Here is a 23,296-nt window from a genome sequence, read left to right on the forward strand (position 1 = left end):
TTGAAAAATGTGACAATTCCTCTTTCTGTGGTTATAAACAAGAAATGTATAATCGTAGACAAACATTGAATACATTGCATGAACAATTGAAAACCACTGTTATATTCGGCTGTCATCAAGTACCAAAAAATAACGCCAGTATTTATTTATTCACAACTTTCATACCCCGTTATTCCCTCGAGCGTCTATAACGTAGCCTACATCGTGGGGCGGTAGCGAGCAGCAAAAATCTAAGAAGTTTATCTACGTGTCCAGCTGATCAAATCAAGCCCGTCATGTTGTATGTCGGATGAAGCCAGCCGATGAGGCACACACTGTCATAAAATGAACACATTCATATTTGGCGAAGGATGCAGCCACAGAAAGGCCGCGCTTAAATTGTCATATTATTGAACGAAGTTTGGCGTGGATTTAACCTCGCCTTGAAACGCACTCAGTGCACCCGGAGAACCAGCTGTGACCGCGGCCTTGCAGTGAATAAAATAGGCTAAGCTACCGCCAGAAGTAAACAGCTAAAGTCCTTTCGTGTTTACCAAGTAAAGTCCTCTGCTCTATGTTGACAGGTGAGAGTTCATAGGAGCAAAGTTGGTCCCCTCCCGATGGAGCTGCGAGCCTGACTGTGTAACCCCCAAGAAATGGTGAGTGTGTGTGATTGTGTATGTGTGTGTGTCAGACAGAGGGAGAGATAAACAGGGTAGAGTTGCTGAGGGGGCTCTTTGACTTTGAGCGCATAAGCCCTTATTTCATGGTGCCATTGTTTGTTTTAAGGACGTCAGGCTTAATACAGTTCCAGGCGATTTCCCAACATGTCTGTGCGCCGGAGCACCTCCAAGGCGCTCTGTGTATGTCTGTGTGCGCGCGCGTGCTCACGTGTGTGCGCGCGCGCGCCCTTCATTCCTGTGTGCCTAACCCCTGTCATATAATAGGCAGTGATTTTTAAAAATGCGCACTTTCAAGGTTGCTCATAAGACATGTTGAATTAACTCAGACATTGTAGAATTTACAACGTCATTTTCTGCGTAAGAAATACATGAGGCTTATTTCGGGGGTTTTACACATGGCTACGACTAATTACGATGTTAGAGTATATCTGTGTTTTTAATGAGTTTGACTGCAGCAATATTCCCATCAGCCTCACTGAGCAGCATTCTTTTAATTGCCTATTATTTCCAGGCAGGCCAGACACAGAGCCTTTTTTTAATTTTAGAGCAAACAGGTTTTTCATCACATTTTGAAAGATGGATCCAAAAGTGTTGCAATACTGTGTTTTATCACTCAAACTTTAAGGGCCATGTGATGCCACGAGGAAAAGTAGAGATGGTCCAGAGAAGGGATACACAACTTGCTTTGCTTGGGGGCCACATATTTATTTGATGACATAATATTTCTCACACAAAATTAATAAACAAGGCAAAACCAGTGGCAGCAGCCCCAGACAGGTCAGGTGTATACAGGGGCGCTTGTAGGATCTGAAGAGGTTTGGGGCTTTGCCCAGATCTCAGATCCTCCCCTCGCAGTTTTTTTTTTTTTTAATAAACAAGCTCAAAAAAAGAAAAGAAAAGTGTGAATCACTTTATTTTTATTGTGGATTAGAAAATGTAATGATCTTTAATCTGTCAAGTGTAGTTTTCATTTACTGCATAGACATATAGCCTCGTATACTTTATAGATGTACTTAAAGGACTGTTCATTTTTGAGAATGAGAGGGAAGACAGTGGTGCAAAATGGGGGAGGCACTTCAGATATTTTTTTTAAGCACTGGGTAGAGAGTTATGTTTTTTGGTTTGGCTTAGGGGAGGGACATTCACGTTTTAAACAGTCATATTTTCTATTAATTTTTAACACCCTCAGAGCTGCGAAACCCACAAGTGGGTTTGAAAGGCAACTTTTCTCAAAAGAAATCTCCCAAATTACACAATTTGTCATAGCCAGGAACTGTAAAATGTTATTTATGGTGGAGGGAGGTTTATGCATTTTCCTCCAGTCACTCAGGTAGGCTGAAAGGAAAAATATTTGTAGCTCCAGGGAGGGTTTGGGATTAAAATAAATAAATAAAGTCACACCCAGCTCCCCCCTTCTCCAATACATAAAGTACATTCCCTAATGAGGAATAATAAAATACAGTAAGAAATTAGTTTTCCTTTGTTGTTGGGGTCCCCCACCGACTCTCCCCACCAGTGTCGACTCCATGGCCACAGCCTTTCATAAATCACCTTTATTTTGCATATTATTGCTATTGATTCTTTATCATTAGATTTACTCGGTGTTTGGTTTGCATGCTGTCATGCAGACTGTCACCTTGTGTCATACATTTACTTCTGCAACAATAGTTTATGCCCATTCATGCAAATGAGGCATATTTGAATTTTAGAGAGTGCATAGTCTGCAGTATGTCTCATTGATTAGCTTGTATAAAACAGGTCACAAAGGATGACCAACACTACTCTCTCTCTCACTCACTCACTCACACACACACACACACACACACACACACACACACACACACACACACGCACACACACACACACACACTCGCCACACTACTTGTAGCCTAGAAAGAGGGATGTGGGTCATTGGGGGCCACACTGTGCCAGCTTTCACAGCCCTGGCAGCCAAACAATATTAATAACTATGTACATTTTTTTAATTTACTGCAAAATGCAAAACTCTGGCACACCTGTAGCTTGACAGGTGTGTCAGAAAAGACCATTGGCAAACTAGAAAAGAACTACCTGACATGGTCTTCTTCACTTGCAATTATGAGAGATTTATAAGGAACAACATTTCGGACCTTCATCAGGTCATTGTGACAGAGACCTTCATGAGGTTATTGTGACAAAATAATCTGATGAAGGTCTCTGTAATGTTTTTCTTCCAATAAATCTAAATCTCTCATCTCATATTAAGATAGTGTGTGGGAGTTCTTTGTTTTTGTTATTTTAATAGACATCTCTTCAGGTTCTGAAATGGGTTTTGCCTTGACAAACAGAAATAAGTGGGATCCATATTTCCCTCCAGCATCCTCATCTTTGATGATGGAAGCTGAATACATTAAGTGCTGGACATGAGGCCCCAACAAGGACTTTCGAGGCTGTAAGAGTCAGACGCCTACTCACTTATTACACTCGGACAAATCCTCCTCTCCTCTCTCCTCTGTCCTGTCTCCTAAACCTTTTTATTCAGGGACCCGGAGACCTCTCCGGAACAAAACAGCTTTTAGCGCAACCATCTCTCTCTCTGGCTTGTGTTTTTCGCAAATAGCTCTTTCTCTCTCTCTCTCTCTCTCTCTCTCTCTCTCTCTCTCTCTCTCTCTATCTCTCTCTCTAAAATAAAAAAAACTGTCTGTGAAAATAAATGGAGCTGTTGTAGGAGCACATCAAGTCATTATCTGATTAAGGCCGTTTTATAACCGCTGCTGCTCAAGATATTGCTTCTTCTCTCGAATAATATAAATTATTTCAATAATAATTCATGAAATTTAAATTCAGTAAATGTCCGTTTGGTTATGTTTGAGGATTTTCTGTATTTAGTTCTGTCCACAAATAAGAAAAGAAATCCTGTAATAATAATAATAATTATAGTAATAATAATAATAATAATGGAAAGACAACTCGTTGATCCAAATGTATACTTAGGGAAAAATAGGCCACTGGCTCTTCTCCACTTAAACATACCATCATCGCGTGCGCGCACTTATTAACACTTAATTGTGGTCAGACTGTGATAAAAAGTACCTTTATAACACCTCTGGGAGAAATATTGTTTTCACTGCCTCCCTCCTTCTGCATTCGGGCCCAGCTCTAATAAATATGTCAATAAATTCAGCCATCAGTGCGCAATGCCAGAGCGCATTATCAGTCTTGGGCATCGAGGTGTGTCGCACTCGACCTAAAAAAAAAAAAAAAGAGGGGAGGAAAGTGAAATAAATACACGCGTTGATCCACCTGGAATGGGCCACGATAAGAGCAGCCCAGTGTTAACCGACACGTTTCCTCTACACCTCATCCGAGTCTTCCTTTTCCAAACACGCGTTTCTTTAATGTCCCGGCCTGTTTTTCCAGCCTGTGTGCGCACCGACGGCACCCAGGGGAGCCGAGGCCAAATCAGCCACAGGGCCAGTGAGGGAGCAAAAGAGGGGGAGCCGGGACACCTGCTTTGGAAAAGACACTCCAGACAGTAAAGTTTGCTGACTTCGTTGCAATTCGTTCGTCCTAAAAAACACTTGCTTGCGACATGGAAAAGAGACTCGCCTTTTCCCTTTTGGCACCTGACAGAGGCGCGTATGGAAAATAAGACTTCTAGTTAAGTGCTTTAGGATCCTGTTTGCGCAGAGGATAAAAAAAAGATGATTATGTGTGCAACATAGTGAAAAAGAGGAGAAACGGCCAAAAGTTAAAAAGAAAAAAAGGCACGCTGATCTGATTTTAAAAAAGTGCATGAACAACTTCTTCTCACTGGCTTTCGGTATTTGAAAGAATAAATGTAACCTAAAACACCAATAATAATAATAATATCAATAATACAATACTCATCTTCATGCTTTCGTTTTGAAATAAATTAATAGGTAAATTCTTGCGTGTCTTTAACATGACGTTACGGTTTCTCTAATTGCATACACGCAGACTGAAGCTGAAAAATGCGACCTGCATTATCCAGAAATGTCGTTAAAAGTCGTTGGGAAAAAAAGAAATTCTCAAATAAAGATTATTTTTAACGGCGCAAATGTCCTAATAATATAACTAAACAATTTGTGAATATACACCTGTTGTTAAGGTCGAAGGCTCAAATATTTGCAGAGCGCAAAAAACTGCAGTGTAATTATAAAAATCCAATTTGTAGGAATGCAGGAGTACAAGCCGTCATCATTTCAGAAATCAGAAGCGTCAAACAGGTTTTTCAGTGGAAAGGATCAGATGTCAGTGTCCGCAGAGGGTTCAGCCTTACAGGTGGGGGAGTTTCAAAAAGAGAAATATGTAATAATTCATTTAAAATCTTTACATTTGAAATTATAAAGTTTGAGTTTTTTGTTTTCATTTACATCGCTTTTACTCAGTAATCATTTTCGATGACAGTGCAGTCTTTACGCGCGGGGGGAGATATTGCAGTGGCAGACTGTGGATCCGAGTGACAGACGTTTCATGATGATATTCGGCTCTTACACTGAGTGTTTCACAAAGAGACGTTTAGCTCTCCTCGGATATTGGCTTCTCTGGATAATCTGAATTCCAAAGCAAAGCTCCGAGCTTCTGTGCTGCTTTGCTTGTTTCATAAATCAGACTTTTGCTGCAACCAATGAGGAAACTCTGCACGTAAAATATCCCTTACATGCCACTTTGAACCCCCCAATACCCAAGTGACCCACTACTGTTATTCCCTTTGAGAAGCTACAGTCTAAATGTGTACTTCATTTACAGAAAAAAATTACATACTGACATTTAAAATGTATCGTTATTATACTATTAAAATATCAAATTACAAAGTTAAAAATCGTTAAAAATGACCGGGCTTGCGGCAATGTTAATGCGCTTTAATAGTCTCTCATAAACATAATCGAAACATGCATTAACACAAGCGCTGAAAAGTGGTTTGGATTCCTAAGTAGTTAATTTTGACTTTAACTGTCACAAGGAAAACTCTAAAAAAAATAAAAAATAAAAAAAAACATTTGGATTTAAACAGTATCAACTTTAACAATTAGGTTAATTCTGCATTCATCTTAGAAATGTTTTTTCTTCAATGACATAAATAAATATGTAAAAGGCATGGATAATCTCATAGTTGCCAAATAAATCAACATTTCAATTCTCATTCTGATTTTCCCCCCACTTTTTTTTTTAAAACTTAAGCATTTATTATAAATACGTTCTCATTTAAGACTTTAATCTGAGAATAAATACGGTAATAAGATGTGGACTATGTGTTTTATTGCGGTTTATAGTGTAATGTCAGAGTGCGTAACGATTCTTACTCGCGCAGTCGGTGATTTGCGAAGAAAGAGATTAGTAAGAGTGGTATTTCCTTTTTTCTCCCTCTCTCCCTCTCTCTCTCTCTCTCCCTCTCTCTCTCTCTCTTTAGTTGCATGCTCAAGTCCCTTTCTCTGGTCAAGTTCAGTGCGTTGTTCTCCGGACCGGACGGACGCTTCTTATTGGTAGGTTGCGACAGTTACATCACGGCGCTCATGACGCGCACGTCTTCCTGTTTCCTTCAGCCGCGTCTTAAAGTGAATCTTTAGTGGCGGAGGAGCGCTCCAGCATCCAGTCCTCTGCATCCAGTGCGCCTCGGAGACGCACACACGCTGTCTCTCTCTCTCTCTTTTTCTCTCTCTCTTGCACTCTCTCTATGTCTCTCACTCTTTCGGTCACAGCAGAGGATAGAGGGAGAGACCGACGCGCAAGAGCTCTTTTCATCTTCTATATTTTTCCAATTTTGTTGCTTTCGCCGGCGTCGCTGACTTTATTCCATCTCTTCCTCCTCTGAGAAACTGTTCTATCCCAGCATCCAGCAAATCCTCCGAGCTCTGCCGTGTATTCTTTCTTTTTTGTTGCCGTAGGAGTTCAGGTTGTCCCCCTCTTCATCTAAAGGGTAAGTAACCTTGTCCTCGGATACCTCCCTCTCTTGTTCTGGTTCTGCCTCGCCTGCGCGCGGTGGGCGGAAAAAATAAACAAATCAAACACCATGAACGGGGAAATTTATTCTGGTGGTGATCAACAGCTAATCATATCTATACGACATTATTTGCTCTGTTTCGTTCCCCTCATCCTGATGTGTGGTGAGAGTTGCGTGAGCAGACCGTATCTTTTTTTTTTTTTTTTTGCGAGGATGATTTGCGGACGGTAGCCCAGCCTTCCTCATCAAAGCGGAGATCAAGTCGATTTGCAACTTTTAGAAGTAAGTTTTGGAAACGTTCGTATTTGACACGAGTTGTTTTTAGACGGAAACTGAGATTTAGCTGTTTTTAGTCTCCTGTGCGTGTTGTTTTTTGTGCGTATTGTCTTCGTCCTGTGGTTTAACTCTTATTGTAACACCTTTTAAATGACTTTTTATTGACGAAAAATCCGTGTCAGACAGTTATGTAGCTTTGTAAGTCCTTGTAGTTTGTGAATTAGGTGTTTGCGGAGCACTTTTGGATTGGAGGATTGTGATTAAAAAAACGCTGCCGGTATATTGTTGTAAGTGTGCGTAACTCTGCCTCTCTGGTTTTGATATCTTGGTTTGTCCACTAACCATCAAAAGTGCAAAGAAACAACCATATCTGACGTTTGTCATCTAATAGCGTAAATTTTGTTGGACTTTTAAGTTTAAAATGCAACAAAACAAATCCGTATTTTTTTTATTTAGACCAAGTTTTTGTCAAGTCTTTACTTATTAATTAACCTTTTTTCCAGTGAAGAACTAGTTTAAAACGATGAGATGAAGATCTAAAAAAGTTGGAGTGAACATCCACAGCTCCTTCATAGCTTGAAATTGTTGAAAGCTTCTTTTTTTTAGGAGAGAGGGAGAGGGAGAGTGCGCATGGGCAATGGGAGACAGGTGCGCCGTCGGAAAAGACAGGTGCTGGTGACTATTTCAAGCTCATTGTTAAGATCCCGAGGCGATCAAGTCAAGGTTTTTTCTTCTTGGAGATGTATCACCTCTTGTCTGAACTGCTGGATGTAGCTGTCAAGACTTGGGTCAGAGCCATTAATCAAAAGGGGTTTTATTTTAGATTACTGGTGTCACTTCAGTCAGATGGATTTTAAGGGGAAAACATTTAACAGAGAGTGTTTTTACAGTAAATTTATACTTTTTCTGTTTTATCTTGTAAGTTTACAAAAATATTTTTTAGAGTGAAAAACCTGGTCACACTGCAGTTTCTAACAAAGCCAGCAGCCAACACAACAAAGTTGTGTGTTTGCGGTTTGGTGTGTGTGTACAGTATGAATGTGTCTGAGGCTTAGTGAAAAGCGAGAAGCTGTTCTTTTTTAATTACTTTTCACAGGCAGTGATAATGTAAAGATGGTGCGATTTATTTTTATCTTTGTAAGCAAATAATCATTTAAGGAGAATATTTTTAAATCTCCCAATAGTTCCGTTTTATGCTGTTTGCCCACACTGAAACTGAGTTTTCAAATAAGTCTTTGAATTAGTTTTATCCTAAAATATCTAGGCAAAATTAAGCATGTTCATGAATCAGTTATTTGACTCTCTTTGTATTTAAAATTCACATTTTTATAGCTCATTGCAGACCGTAAGGTCTGGCTAAATCGGTGTAACGTTAGAGCATATTTGCAACCTGTAAAACTGAAGTCAAAGATTGAGTACTGTTTTTATTTTATTTTGGTTTTTACTGATTATCTGTTCATCTTAATAAGGGCTGGTGTTTTCCTGAAAAGTGTAAAAAGAATAAAATATATATGTTTTTGCAATTGTTGCATCACTTTTGCCACTGCAATGTTGTTAAAAATACATAGTCAGATTTATTTACTTTTTATTTACAAACTTCTGAAATATTATTTTTTTAAAGAGAGCCATACAGAATAAATAGTAAATAAAATAAAATTGCATGCATCTGATATGGCTCTGACTGAGACACCGCCACCGCTGCTTACATAGCAGTATTGATGCAGGCCTGTACTGACAAAACGTTTTGCTTTCAGAGGGGCATTAGGGTTTTTGTAAGAGCGCTTTAAGTTGCTCCTTGCCAGAGTTGACCCTTGTGACCTATTCATTTGAGCAGAATTAACTGCCCTTGCCAGATGAAAAGACAAACAAAAAACACAGAAGTGAGCTCACGCTGGCACCAAAATCAATAGGCCTATTTTGTGGTTCTTTTATGTGTCAGTCTCCCCGTTGCTCAAGATATGATGGCCATATTGATTAATGTGAAGACAGGACGTGCATTTTAAAATTACGCAAAGTGTAAACGCTGACATGAGAACATTTTGTCAAATTGACCAACGATCCCTAACTTACATAATACAATCTAGTATAACCAATGTGAATTTCTTCTCATTGTGCACCACTTTTTTCTTTTTTTTTTCTTTTTTAAAATAATCTTCGCCCTGTTTCTTTTTATTTCATGTTTTCAGTTAATAGCTCCTATGTTGGCTCACACCGCAGAAAAATGGAAATGAGGACAAGTACTTAAGTAATTATCATAATTTTATGCAGCTTTGTGTTCCGTGGGAACTGGTTCAGTGTCGCGCGGCGTGTAACAGGGGACAGGATAAAATGTAGGACTTTGCCCTGGAATGTCGAGCCAAGGCCTAATTCTGACCCCATCTTGCCTGTTCCCTTTACCCCGCTGTCTCTCGTCCTTACTGCCTAACTGTAATCACGGATGTGCCCGTGCTTTTTGAAGCATGTTAGGAAGGATTGGCGCCGGCTCAAGAAAAAACTCTTCTCTTTTTTTTTTTTTTTTTTTTTGAAATTTCCATATTGTCATGTCATGCAATTCTCTAGAGGTTGATAGATTTTAATTGTTTTAGTGTGTCAGAAACTTTCAAGCATTTTCTTTTGAAAATGCTGTATTGTAAAATGAATACCTGAGTGACTTAGACTCTGAAAATATTCCTCACTTTGAGTCATACATCTGTGATTTTTTTTTTTTTTGCCCATAGGTACTCAGAGGCTTTGATCCTAGAGGACTGGGTTTGCGGGATATGGCCCAATAGCAGCAGCCCGTGATGCCGGACCATGACAGCGACTCCCTCCTGAACAGACAGACCAAACGAAGACGTGTGGACATTGGTGTTAAGAGGACCGTGGGCAGCGCAGCCTCCTCCACAGCAGCAGCCACAACAACAACCACTGATAACATTGCCCGCGCCAAAGCAGCCATTTTCAGTGCCATGAACTCTCTGAGCTCCCACTCTCACCACGGATCAGACACCGACTCCATGGAGTGCTCTGTAGTGCAGCCACATGGTGGGCCTGGCGTTGTGTCAGCCAGCGATAGCGAGTCCAAGTCCAATGTACTCCGAAAGCTACTGAAGAGGGCCAACTCATACGAGGACACCATGATGCCCTTCCCTGGGACCACCATTATCTCCCAGCTTCTCAAGAATAACATGGCGAAAAATGGTGGAGGACCTGAGAGGGGAGAAAGAGGGGACAGGGGTGACAGAGGGGATGTCGGCTTCCCTGGATCAGGGCTCTCCAATGCAAGTTCAGATGCACCCCAAGAGGATGCCTGCAGTAACTCCTCCCATGATAGCACCCCTCAAGAGTGCTTGTCACCCTTTGGTCGCCCTCCCGGCCTCGCCACCTTTGACATCGAACGCCTCAATGATGAACACCTGCGTGCCAAGCGAGCCCGCGTGGAGAACATTATACGTGGCATGAGCCACTCGCCCAGCGTGGTGGTACCTGCTGCTTCCCGTCACGAGCGTGACCATGACATGGATGGAGACCGAGAGATGGATCTAGACTGCCCACCCCCTCAGTCTCAGCAGCAGGCCCCCAGCAGCCCACGGGGAGGCGAGGTGTGCAGCAGTAGCAGCCGAGAGAACAAGCGTAAGCAGCGTCTGCCTCAGCAGCAGCAGCAGAGCTTCACCCAGCTGGTGTGCCAGAGGAAGGAACAGAAGCAGGAGGAGCGACGGCAACTGAAGCTGCAGCTGGAGGACATGCAGAAACAGCTACGCCAGCTGCAGGAGAAGTTCTTTCAGATCTATGACTCGACCGACGACTCAGAACACAATGACCTCCACAATGACCTGCACAACGATATAGGAAACATGTCTGAGGACAGCCCAGGGAGGTCTGACACCGGCGGTGATGACCGGGGTGGAGACGATTTGCGCTCTGACAATGAGATGTCTGACCTGGACCCTGGCCATTTCTTGGACAGGGCGCGGGCATTGCTTCAGGAACAGGCCATGCTGGCAGACGGAGAGAAGCCAAGAAGAGAAGGGCTTAGCCGAAGCAAAGGACAAGGAGGTCCAGGCTCCTCCATGCATGCTGAAGGAAAACAGCTGGCAGAAACGCTGAAGCAGGAACTCAATTCAGCCATGACCCAGGTGGTGGACACAGTAGTTAAGGTGTTCGCCAAGCCTCCACGCCCCACACCCCAGCAGGCCTTTCCCTCGCTATCCATACCTCCTGAAAGATTCCCCACTGCTGTCAACGGAGACAACCCCAACTTCCACACCGCCAACCAGAGGCTGCAGTGCTTTGGCGATGTCATCATTCCTAATCCATTAGACTCCTTCGCCAGCATGCCCGGGATGCCAGGTCCCACCAACGACCAAACTGAGGCGATACCTTTAGTAGTGAGGAAGACACCGAGTGAGCATCACCACCACCAGTCCTCAGCCGTGGGTGCCCATGGCGGACACCACCACCCCGTCCTTCACCCTTCCTCGCTCTCTGCCTCTATGGGCTTCAGCCCGCCATCATTTAGACACCCCTTTCCAATGCCTCTCATGGGCTACCCTTTCCAGAGCCCCCTAAGTGGGCCCACAGGTGGCTACCCAGGCAAGGACCGTTCCTCTCCAGACTCTATGGACCTGTCCCGGGAGACCACCAGCCTGAGGACCAAGATGGCTTCAGGTCACCACCTGGGGCACCACCATCGCTCTTGTTCACCAGCGCACACTGGCAGCACAGCAGAGGTACTGTCCCTGTCCCTCATCAAGTCTGAGTGCAGTGACCTCCAAGACATGGCCGACATCTCACCTTACTCAGGCAGCAATGTATCCTTTAAAAAAAATCTGTGAAGTTTATGCGTGTGTGTGTTTTGAGGGGGTTGAAAGGCAATAATAGGTGAATGCGTACGACCCTCATGTTTTAACAGTTCAGACAAGCTCAATGCCAGTGTAAGCGAGAAAAAAAAATCAGATTTCAGGTGGTAAATCCCCGTGGAGACAGGTGCGAAAACATTGCCTCTGAACCACAAAGAGTTAAAAATCAAATCTTTTTCAGCCTGTTTGAAACTAGCCTAAGAAAACGCAGAAATTGTTGATGAATCACTTTTCCTCCCACTGCTGTTCTCTTCTCCATTGTACTGCATTGTTGTATTTATTTTTGTACTCATACCTCTTCCTTCCCCAGCACTGCACAGCCTTTTCTTCCATCTTCGATCCTAAGTGCTTTAAAAGCTCTCTTGTCACATATCACTTACTCACGAAGATTAGGTCCCCACGACATTTACCGCCCCAATTCCTTTTGATAAAAAAATGGCCTGAAAGAACAAGGAGCGAGATAGCATCCTGAAACTTGGCACACAATGGTGTTATATAGCCTCCCTTATAGTTTAACCCCAGTGTGCCCCAATCATGCCCTATGAATAAAGAGGCTATCCCCTATGGGAGGCTCAAATTGAATCCCCCGGGGACTCTGGACTAATAGCTTAAACAGATACATTCAGTCTCTGTTTCTCGTATACCTCCTTAGTCCCTAAGTATTCAACACCCCTTAACCCTTATGAAAGTTTTATTCGTGTCCTTAGAAAGCTTTGTCTTCGAGTCATTAACATTCATTACATGCTTAAGAAATTAATCCAACAGCTTTTTACCTGTTGGGGCTTTACAAGTTATGTGAATATGCCTTGTTTTTGCTGTTGTGCGCACCTGAGTGAGCCTTTTTTTTTCAGTGTGTCTTTTTGTGTGTGTCACAAAAGGTTCGCCTGAGGACTCAGTAAAGATGTATATTTATGATTGCTTGTGTTTTCTCTCGTGTTCCTCTTATCATCCATCGCTGTTGTAAAAAGCCCACAATCATTGTCGTTTCTTTTCCCTTTTTTTCATTTCATAAAGATCTGTCAACAGCCCGGGGGGCCCTTCGGCTGTTGCTTGGCAGCCAAATACTTCTTTTTTTGTTTTCCCTCCCTGCAACCCCCCCCCCCCAACCCACCCCTCCTCCCTGTCTTTTCTTTGAAGCGGACGTTAACAGGTGTTTGCAGCGAGCTGTTTATCTTTCATTACCTCGCCTTGTCTTGTCTTCTGACCCAAGGGTGAACGCTTTCCAGAGATCCATAATCCTTTGCTTCTGCAGGCTCCCGATGGAGTGATGAAAAGAGAAAAGGGAGAGAGAGACGTACAGAGACTGAGAGAAAGTAGAAAACAATCAAACAATAACCACATATGCCAGATGCTGTGGCTTTCATTGTAGCATTTATAAATTCAGGGCATTAGCAGATGTACTTCCCTTAAATGAAAGAATAGGAAGAACAACATGTCCACAATATTTTTCTTTAATTCTTTTATTTTTGATTCCCCAGGTTCAGGAACAAAGTTTGACATTGATAAGATATAGTTGTTTTTTGTTTGTTTTTACAAATTATAATTAGTCATTTACTTGCATGTGTACTTTGTCTTTTCATAGCTGTTTCCATTTATTTTTAAAATAATTTTCCAGCCTTCTCTTTTTTCCTTTTTTTTTTTTGGAGCCTCAGAAGCCAGAGACAGCTTGTCAGACATTTTGCGAGGTGTGTTCAAGTTCACAAGCTCTCGGCAGCGTCGTGGAGCAGATGGCTGCTATCAATTTCCTCATTTGTTCTCAGTCCGATTCCAAATATTCTTGTCCTTACACCTGGAATTAGGGAGTGGAGCAGCTATTTCCCTCTCATGACTTTGGGTTTTTTGGGGGGATGTGTCGCGAGAATGATGATGTCTTGTCAGATGTGGCAGGCGAACAGTGGGCCAGCTGGTATGAGTGCACCATCATGACAAAATAATAGCCTCGCACGCCACCCCTAAGTCCAATCACAATTACATTTGCAAGCTGTGAGTGAATCGGAGATGAAAATGCCTCATCAGGAGATATGAAGCTTCTTAATTGCCGTCTGAAGGGAGGTGATATTGCGTTTATGGCCGGAGAGGTAAAACCTCAACGTCTTTGTTTTAAAATAATTTTTAATCTTGGTGATAAGGGAAAAGCTAATTGAAAAAGCAAAAACAAATTAATCTAAGTGTAAGTGTGCAGCTTTCACAGCAAGCAAATCCCACCTTGCCTTACCGAGAAAGCTTTTTTTCTCTGTCTCTCCCTCTCTCTCTCTCTCTGTCTGAGGATCCATTGTATCCCCTCCACTTGGAGCAGATGGTGTGGTGTGGAGAGTGAAGTGCTGCTCTTTTGGCCAGGCCTGACAGAGTAACACCAGTCTGCCAGGGTTTCCCCCACAAGACCCTCGCTGCGTATACAACTCTCTCTCTCTCTTTCCCCCTCTCTCTCACTGAATCAGACAAAGTAGACAGGGTTTTTAAGGAGCCAACCCAGTGTGGTTCAGTATTTGCTGGCTTTGCTGCGTAACCCCGGGGCCAAGGGCAATCCAATCTAGCAGCTGATGCCTTCTTCCCACTCTATAGTTACAGCTACATCTGGACACTTGACTGATTTTAACGATCCCAGCCACCCCTGTAGATCATAAATAATGTCAAGCAATGTATTTTGTCCACTGGAGTGTAAACAGTCTTCATGAAAACTTGGGGATGTGTCTTCTGTGTAATTTAAAGCCCCTGTCTTGCTTCTGCTCAATGGAAAAACCCTTGTTGAAACAGCCTGAGGTTTTAACATGCAGCCCGCCCCCCACCCACCCTTGCTCCCTTTTCAATGTCTTATCCTCCAGATTGATATTATCAGATGCATTATACGGCCGTTAATTCACCATGGAAATGGCTTGGGCCGTTCGGTGGCGCAGATGTGCTTCAGTCCCCCCATCACTGGCTGAGTCCAAAGCCTCAGAGCCCCTCTTCTCCTTCTCCTCCTCCTTCTTTTGCTCCTCCAAGGGTTTGGCAGTGGCAGCGAGGCTTGGGGGGTAGTAGGGGTGGAGCAGAGGGAGGAGGAGGGGGATGTAATTGAAGGTTGGAACCATACTATCCCTCAAGGTGCCCCCACCAGCCCATCTCCATCCTCTCTGCTGTTCAATCCAGGCGATCCATTAGGAAGACAAGGCCTCTGACATGTATTTGAATACGGCCGGTGCGAGTGTGAGAAGGTTTTTCATGTTGCTTGGGCCGGGGACTATCTCGTAGACCTTGTTTAGTCACTGATATGAAGCCAATATCAGACAGTCATATTCAGGCTTGGCATGTGTTGTCGCCAAGCCATTAGGCCTTCTTGCCCGTCACTGGCGTTAACTGCTGTCTTTGTCTGTGATATGCAAATGTCTCCTTTTTTCTTCTTCCTTTTTTTTGGGTGGAGGTTAGCGCGGGGTGTAGGCAAAGGCGTTCGCTTACTTTGACTGTGAAATGAGCCTTCTTATGTAAAAGCATCGGCTGTAGTGCTGGCCGGCGTTTTATTTACCGTGACGCTCTCACACCTGATACGGACGATGCTAATTGCAAGCAAATGGTTTTGCTTTGGTGCACTGTCTTCAGCTCCCCCCTCCATTCATGCCTGAAAGGAGATTTGGTTACCCATCATCCAAATGATAATTCCTTGCCAACCTTTGCTGCCAATTTTTTGCACGTACATATTGTATTTGTGATCATATCAGTAGCTACTTGATCTACCATAAGTTGTTTCTTCTCCAAACAGTTGTTAATGTCCTTAATAGCAGCTATTTCCAGATCCAAGAGGGTCTTTCCCCCAATCATCTGAAGAAGGCCAAGCTCATGTTTTTCTACACCCGTTACCCAAGCTCTAATATGCTCAAGATGTTCTTCTCTGATGTCAAGGTAAGTTAAAACATCTTTCTCTTCAGCCCTTCTTTTAGTAAACACCTTATATGCCAATATCTTTCTTTTTAATTTACACATTTGACCAAAGAGGATTGGTTTTATTCCAACACCAAAACAGGGTTTGGGGGTACTCCGCTTGAAAATTTTGAGCATCAAACACTTAATTTCCTTGTGTAGTAATTGTCAAGTCATTACACTTAATCTTTAGTCTGAAATTGCATCCTCTCTAACCAATTCCTTGGGAGAGGGAGATTTTTTTCTCTAACCAATAACTAAAGAATAAAGCCTCCTAGGTGTAGTCATTAGAAGGCCACGCTGATGCGTAGCCATGCAAAACTATGATATTAGGCAATATTGACAAGACATGTTGATTTAGAAAAGCCTCTATAGTAGTGTCTTTGGAGTTTATCTTGTTATACTCATTATTACTTTTCATTGGTTCAAACACACCACTTGACAATACTTGACAGTGTCGTTAGTCCCACCCATTCTGCTGTTTGACAAAACCTCTATTTCATGTCATGATGCCAGATGAATCAGTCAACTTGAACTCAGTGAAGTGGGCAGATTCAAAGGTCTGAAAGCAGGCAGTTAATTTCCTGTATTCTGTTAAATTTGTGTGCCTCTTTATTTCCTCTATTTTTTGTGAAAATGTACACCCATGCATTTTGGCTGCTCTTTAGCTCATTTGTTGTATTTTATCTTCTTGAGATTGTGATCCTTGCTGCTTCTAACAAAGTTTTGCAAAATGCATTACAATCCTCTGTTTTCTCTTTTGCCACATTTCTCACTTGTACATTTTATCAAGGCAAGGTTTTAGACTTTCCTGCATTCTGTTGAATTTTTATGCACCAATTTTTGCCTCTTCTGCATGTGTGAATGTCTTTAATTATTTTGAAATAAAATTCCTCCACTACTTAATGTTTTATTGCGGAAAACGCACATATTCTAAATATTGCCCCCCCCAAAAAAATGTACACCTATGCATTCTGCTTTTCTTAGTCTTTTTTGTACTTTAATCTTCTTGAGATGGTGACTTCATTTGCTGCAAAAGTGCAAAAACTCTTTTGTTTTCTCTTTTGCCACATTTCTTGCTCGTACATTTCGTCAACCCACCTGCTTTTAAAAGGGAATGATTATTAATTGTGATGTGCCGGCTTCAGTTGCAGTGAAAAGCGTATGCTCGCCTGTCTTGAAACGAGGCCCTTTCCCTCCCTAAGTTATGGTTTTATGCAAAAGATGAAAGAAGAGGAAGTTGAATGGGTTTACATGAGGGAGCTGGAGAGCCGATGAGTATTCTAAAGATAAAGAGCGGGATGAGTAATGAAGGGGTGGAGAGGGCAGAGAGGAGGATGGAGCCCAGAGACGGAGGAGGAGTGGTTATCTGAGCAGGTGTAGGGTGGATGATGGAGGGAGGGGAGAAGAGAAAGAGTCGGTTTTAGGGGAACATGGCAAGGATGAGCATTAGCTCCACTGGGAGTTAAATAGAGGAAATTTGGAAAACAAAGCCCACATGTAAGCTGTACCAAAAAACCCAAAAAAACAAAAACGAGAATACAATGGCCGTTGTAGTGTGCGTGACCGACTTTGTTCGTTGTTGTTGTTTTGTGTGTGCGTGCCCCTCTCGGAGCATACGGAGGGGTAAACACTGTGACATATCCAGGCCATCTTATTCAAATCAGAAGATAAAGGTCCCCTTATTTCCCAGCTACCCCCTCTTCAATACCGTCGCTACCAACTACAAATCGTGAGTGACGTAATTTTCTCTCAACACGTTATTGATCAGGTTAAAAAGAGGGTTTTCAAAGTGGTAGCACCTGTAACTGTTGATCTGTTACAAAACTCATATTTAAGCATCCAGCTAATGTGACACTCACGTTATTTGTTGCCAAATAATAGCAGCAACAATTGCCATTTAAGATCACTTGGTTTCACTGACTGATTGCTCCCGGGGAGGTGGCCTCTTCTTGGTGGTCTCATCAGATACGTAAACAAGGTCAAGATAGTTAAGGGGATTATGAGTCAGTTTGTTTTAGTTTGCAGTGGAGGACAATGGACTCAAGCTGTAAGTTAGCAGACATGTATGGGAATGAGATCTAATTAGATGCAGCCAGCGTGGCCTCTCAGCGAGTCCTCAGAAAAAAAGTCTTAAAGGCTAATCAGGTCTCAACTAATCAGGTCTTGACTGTCAAGAATCTAATGAACGTGGGAAGTGGGTTGCCCTAACAACTGGGGGACGCTGTCGCTGTTGTTCCTTTTTGTTAAGCTGCTTTTAAGACTATTGTGACTTTTTATGACTTTTGGTGTTTGTGAAATGTTTTGACAGATGCGTAAAGAGGCCATTGTTGGTGCTGCAAATGACAGCCTATAATATCATCCCGCTAGCTTTAAGACGTCTCATTATGATTGCAAATATTGTTCTGGTAATGGATGAGTAATTATAACAGATTAATGCACAGATTAGATAAAGATATTCATTCAATTAATAAAGTCAGCAGAAGTTGTTGCCTTTGTAAAGAGATGTAGTGAGTGGATGCATAGATGAAGATTTTGGGGGGGATGCAGGGGGCTGTCCCCCTCAATATTCAAAACATTTGTCCCACAACAATAAAAGCATAAAAGCAGCAGAGGACTTTTATTTTGACAGAATTTACAACATAAAGTGATGCAGAAGATGCACAAATTAATGCATCAAAATTTACTAGAATACAGGAAATAAAGTGTTTGATGCACAAAATGTGTTTGTGGAAGACCCCCAAACCTCCTGTTTCATACGTTTAAATGAAACCTACGCCCTTGTTGTGCTGTATATTAATTAAAGGCAGTTTGGACCTTCATGTATTGTAGATAGACTTATTTTTAAGCACAAGCTGACACACACACCTTGCTTTCTTTTAGCGACAGGCTTCAGTATTTGGGCCAGTCCTGTGCGGTGGAGTAGTAGAGGTCAGGAGGGTTTTCCCCCTTTTCTATATGTCATTCCTTCTCTTTTCTTTTTTTTCGCTGATGGTGTGGCATGGTATGTGTGCCTCGGCGGGGCCGGGGAGAAAGAAAAGCCAGCCGCTGGATTTGAGTCGCCGCAGTAACAAAAGCCCGCTTTCCAGGGCCGCTTTTTGTGTGCAGTCAGCCAATAGGCAGCCGGAGATTATCTCCCACAATTCACCCCTGCGAAAACAGGAAACGTTGGAAAGCCCTGATGACTGTGAAGGGGCTTACGAGAGAGAGAGGGAGAAAGAGAAAGGGAGAGAGAGAGAGTGGGAGAGGCCCGTACAGGCTTCTCTGTCTTTCTGCTCTCCTCTCTGGTTGTTCTAGATGTAGCTTAGCACTCTGAGGTCATCTGTGTGCTTTCTGCTCCACTGCTGACCGCAGAAAGTGTTGATGAGAGACACACTTTGGCTTTTCAGCTCATCATTTTTATCCTGGACCAAAAGACAGAAGTGTAAAACCAATTTCATAACACATAATTAATAAATTAGCCGATGTGTGTTCAGAAGTTCGGTCAAAGCGCCTGAATACTTTTGGCAGGCGAGTAACATAGCTTAGACCAAGGATGCTTGAGTGTTTTCCTATTCTGGACTTAAGTATGCGCCTGTGCATGAGCAGCACGTGTGTGTGTGTGTGTGTGTGTGTGTGTGTGTGTGTGTGTGTGTGTGTGTGTGTGTGTGTGTGTGTGTGTGTGTGTGTGTGTGTGTGTGTGTGTGTCTGTGCACACACCACTTTCTATCTTGTGCTGTTAGCACTAAGCGCTGACCTTTCACAGGCTCTTGAGTGTGAGTGTGAGAAACACGCTCTTGCTGTCTCTCTCTCATCTGCCTCTCAGCCAGGCACAAGCACGCACACACACACACACACACACACACACACACACACCCTTATGCACACTTTTATGCTCAGACACACATTTTTTCTCGCTGCATCTCATGTCTGTGCCGGCTGACCCCTGCCAGCTCTGATTAAGGAGCTGCAGTGATGGGCTCCTTTGAACCAATTCCCTCTTTTTACACTGAACACACTTAGCCGCTATCAGGGGGTCTCTGTCCCCCCACCAGCGACTTAATGAAGCAAGACTGCTGGAAGCTGCAGGGGGACTTGCCAAAACGGAGTGTTTTGGGTGCAGCTGATGCAGATATAATGTAATTTAGTGTGTTTACCTGCTTGCACAGTAAATATTTTGTGTGCTCTTTGCTGTGATTGAGCCACAGTTGAGTTGCGAGGGCCTAATACATCTTCTCCCGAGCTGTCTGTATAATAAAGTAATCCTTGTCCAAATGACAAATCTATCCGTCACTCGGCTGCAGTGACACCAAAGGTCTCCTGCATGAGCGATGGCAACTCTTTCGCCGACTTTAATCTCAGTATGTAGCGCTCAATCTGGCACGCGCTCACATGAATGTACGCACACATGCATGTGAAGATCGACGGCAATTCACTAAATGTCTCAGATTCGCAGACTGTTCTTAGGAAAGGTTTACATTACTCTGACAACTTGAATGAAATAGTGTTTTTGTGCTCTGTCACACTCCGACTGTCTGCTACATTGTTTGTGTTTAAGAATAGCCCCGTGCAGCCGATGTATTTGTAAGTGTCAGTGGTTTGTTTGTTTGACACTGCGATGTCACGACCCCAGCTTGCTGACTGCTCACGTTCCGACCCTCTGCCCCCCCCATCGGCGAAACGCTATTGTCCGACGGCGCTGACCTGCACCCGTCCTCCTCTCCTCCCTCCCTCTACCCTCATTTCCCCATTTATGCTCACCCTGCACTTTAGGACAGTCACCATGCTACCCCCCCCCTCCCCTACATACACCCTCCCAAACCCCTGCCAAACAATGTCAAGCGGACTTATTCTTTTCCACTCCGCCATTATGTCATCCACTGATCATTCCAGAAAGGCACGGCCCCTCTCCTTTAGCCCCATCCCACCTTGGTCCAACTCTTTCCTGGTGCATGATTCGCCAACTTTTCCTCGCTGTTCTCTCACTGCTGCCTCGCCCTCCCATCTTCATGTGTTTGACTGCCACCCCAGATCGCGAAGAGTGTGCGTGTCTGTGTGTTGTGGAACAATAGCCAGAGCCTAATCTCCATGTCAAAACCGCTCTGCCTCCCCAGCGAGCAGTCCGCTCAGCGTTTAGTAGCGTTTTGTCCCCCCATTCTTCCAGCACCACAAAAAGAGCAGAGTGGAGGGAGGAGTGAAGGCCTGTGTGTGTGTGTGTGTGTGTGTGTGTGTGTGTGTGTGTGTGTGTGTGTGTGTGTGTGTGTGTGGATGAAGGGTGTGGGGGTATCAAGCTTTCACAGGCGAGAATTTTGAATTTATGAGTAATTTCTGGGAGTTATTGAGGAAAAGGGTGTTATATTGGATGTTTTCAGGGGTTTGATCAGAGCTTTTAGGGTGAATGAGCTCGGCAGCTATCCCGCGCCCCCTGAGGTCCTTATCTAGTGGTTTGGATGTTTAGACAGTGTGTTTTCACTGCTGAGACCAGGCGGAAAAAGAGCCGGGACCAGCAGAGGCTCTTAATAGGTTTACCTCGCCCTATTGAATCCAGCCGAGCGGCACAGATCAGATAGCCACAGCCTTCTCCCGCTTATCGTCTCTGTCTTTCCCTCTTTCTTTTTGCTCTTTTTCTTCTCCTTTCTTTCTGCCTGAGAGGTGCGGAGAGGGGAGGAGAATCAGGGTGTAATTGGTGAACGGGGTTAAGTACATGTTTGAGCCCCCTGCGGGCTGGGGCGCTTCAGATGATGACTTAATCGTTTTTCTGGTCAATTATGTGTTTGCGGTGTCGCTGCTCCTCCCCCCCTTCCCACCTCTCGCTCCACTCTCAGGGTTATGATAGGGGGGAGGTCTGCTCCCAGTGGGGAGGATGAACCACACACACACTCTCCCACTCTCTCTTTTCTCCCCCCCTTTCCTTGTTCGCTGTCTTACTTAATGTCTCTATTATCTTCCCTCACTCCACAACCTGTGATCTTTCTTGCTCTCTTATCTTTCTGCTTCTGCGCGGTCTTTTTGTGTTATCACCTCACGTCTCAACTCCCTGATGTCATCCGTACACTTCTTCTTTTCCCCTTAAATGCAATGGCTTAATAAGTTTTAGACAGGACAGTCTTTCCTCTAGGCTGCTTATTTGGAGAATATTTACAAAAAGGTTTTTCATAACATTCATACCTTTCTGAAATATATGCAGTGTTTATAGTATATGACGGTTTAAGTGTGTAGCACTAATCTGCCCCGACGGCGAGTGTGCTACTTAATTTCAGCTTTTTTTAGATTAATAAATTCTCAATAGAAACCCATACATTGCTAAGAAAAGTAATATTCTCACACCTATTTTGCTTATTAAACAGAGAAATACAACTGTACACCTTTATCTCATAAAGCACACTTTCACTCGAATTGGACAGAAACAAAATAAAACTTACTCAAACCATCCTAGTTACTCTTGCTAGTAATCTATCTAACAAGTCCACTGTTCCAACAATTACTGGATCTGGTTTGGTTAAAATAATCTTTATTTCACCAAGTTAGACGTAAAGAAACATGCTGTTATTCCTCAGGCTCTCTTTCTGCTGTTGCTGGATGCCCGCTGTTTCCAGTCCTATAACTTAAACCCCCACCGTAAGGTGTCGATGTGTTTTTCAGCTCAGCTGCCTGTGCTACCAGTAGAGACTGGAGACTGAGCTCTGGCGGTGCATGCTGTGCACTACATACATGAGTTTAATAGGGAGCGGAGCACCTGTATTTATGACAGTATTGAAAAACATACCTTTGGGATTTCTAAACACCCTGGTATACCATGATATCGCCAAAGCCTCATCTACAGATTTCTATCTCTTCTTTTCAACAACACTGACAACCCAAGCAGCGCTAACTCCCCCTTCTCGTTCCAGTTTAACCGCTGCATCACCTCCCAGCTGATCAAGTGGTTCAGCAACTTCAGGGAGTTCTACTACATCCAGATGGAGAAGTTCGCCCGCCAGTCCATTAACGACGGAGTCACTGGAGCAGAGGAGTTGGGTGTCAGCCGCGACAGCGAGCTCTTCCGAGCCCTCAACATGCACTACAACAAGGCCAATGACTTTGAGGTAAAACACAAACACTTTAATACAAAGCAGAAAAATTGTTGTTGCATGTGAGAGGAGGAGCTGCGAGAAAAAAAAATTACCTGATACCTCGTGATGCAGACGGGTAGTGTGACACCCTCTCACAGTGTCCTCTCTGACACCGCCGTGCCATGACTGTTCACAATGCTGAGTCCAAGTCTCTTCTACATCCTGCCACACTGTAGCATTGTGTATATGGTGGCTGTCCTGTGAAAAACAACTTGATCCCTCAGTTTACCTTAAATTTTCAAAATCACTACATTTGGAGCAGTGGTGGACAAGTACACAATTCTATTACGTGAATCAAATACTCCTGGTCAAATATTCACCCCATACAAGTAAAAGTTGCTGAGTCAAAATATTCGTTGAGTTAAAGTACTGGAGTACTTGTTTTTAAAAAAAAATGAAATACTTGACTTTAAAATACTATAGTATTCAAAGTACCTTTTTTTCTTTTTCATCTCAATGCATTGTTGTATATTGTCTCAACACACTTGCAGAATCTCATGACAACAACCCACTGAATGCACCGTCTGGCTTATAGAACCCATAGAATAAAAAGCTTGTTGAATATTGTACAAACCTATAGAAATGCCCAGAGAC

At 43.3% G+C, this 23,296-nt stretch overlaps 1 protein-coding gene across 3 annotated transcripts in view; it reads left to right on the forward strand.

Annotated features, from left to right (window-relative positions):
- Positions 1 to 563: 563 nt before the first annotated feature.
- The window catches only part of LOC121955325 (prospero homeobox protein 1-like), a 45,514-nt gene continuing 22,781 nt past the window's right edge, over positions 564 to 23,296 (forward strand). Inside the window, exons 1-4 of one of the 3 annotated variants that reach the window (XM_042503226.2) lie at positions 564 to 638; positions 9,600 to 11,672; positions 15,486 to 15,593; positions 22,481 to 22,675. In XM_042503226.2, the coding sequence (XP_042359160.1) occupies positions 9,666 to 11,672; positions 15,486 to 15,593; positions 22,481 to 22,675 (2,310 nt within the window). In that variant the 5' untranslated portion in view covers positions 564 to 638; positions 9,600 to 9,665. Of the gene's footprint in view, positions 639 to 5,911; positions 6,889 to 9,599; positions 11,673 to 15,485; positions 15,594 to 22,480; positions 22,676 to 23,296 lie in introns of those variants that run through there. The other 2 variants (XM_042503223.2, XM_042503224.2) reach the window with 2 other exon arrangements.

The sequence above is a fragment of the Plectropomus leopardus genome, chromosome 16, assembly GCF_026936395.1.
Source record: "Plectropomus leopardus strain MGB_pleo_1.0 chromosome 16, ASM2693639v1, whole genome shotgun sequence".
Classification (NCBI taxonomy): Eukaryota; Metazoa; Chordata; class Actinopteri; order Perciformes; family Serranidae; genus Plectropomus; species Plectropomus leopardus.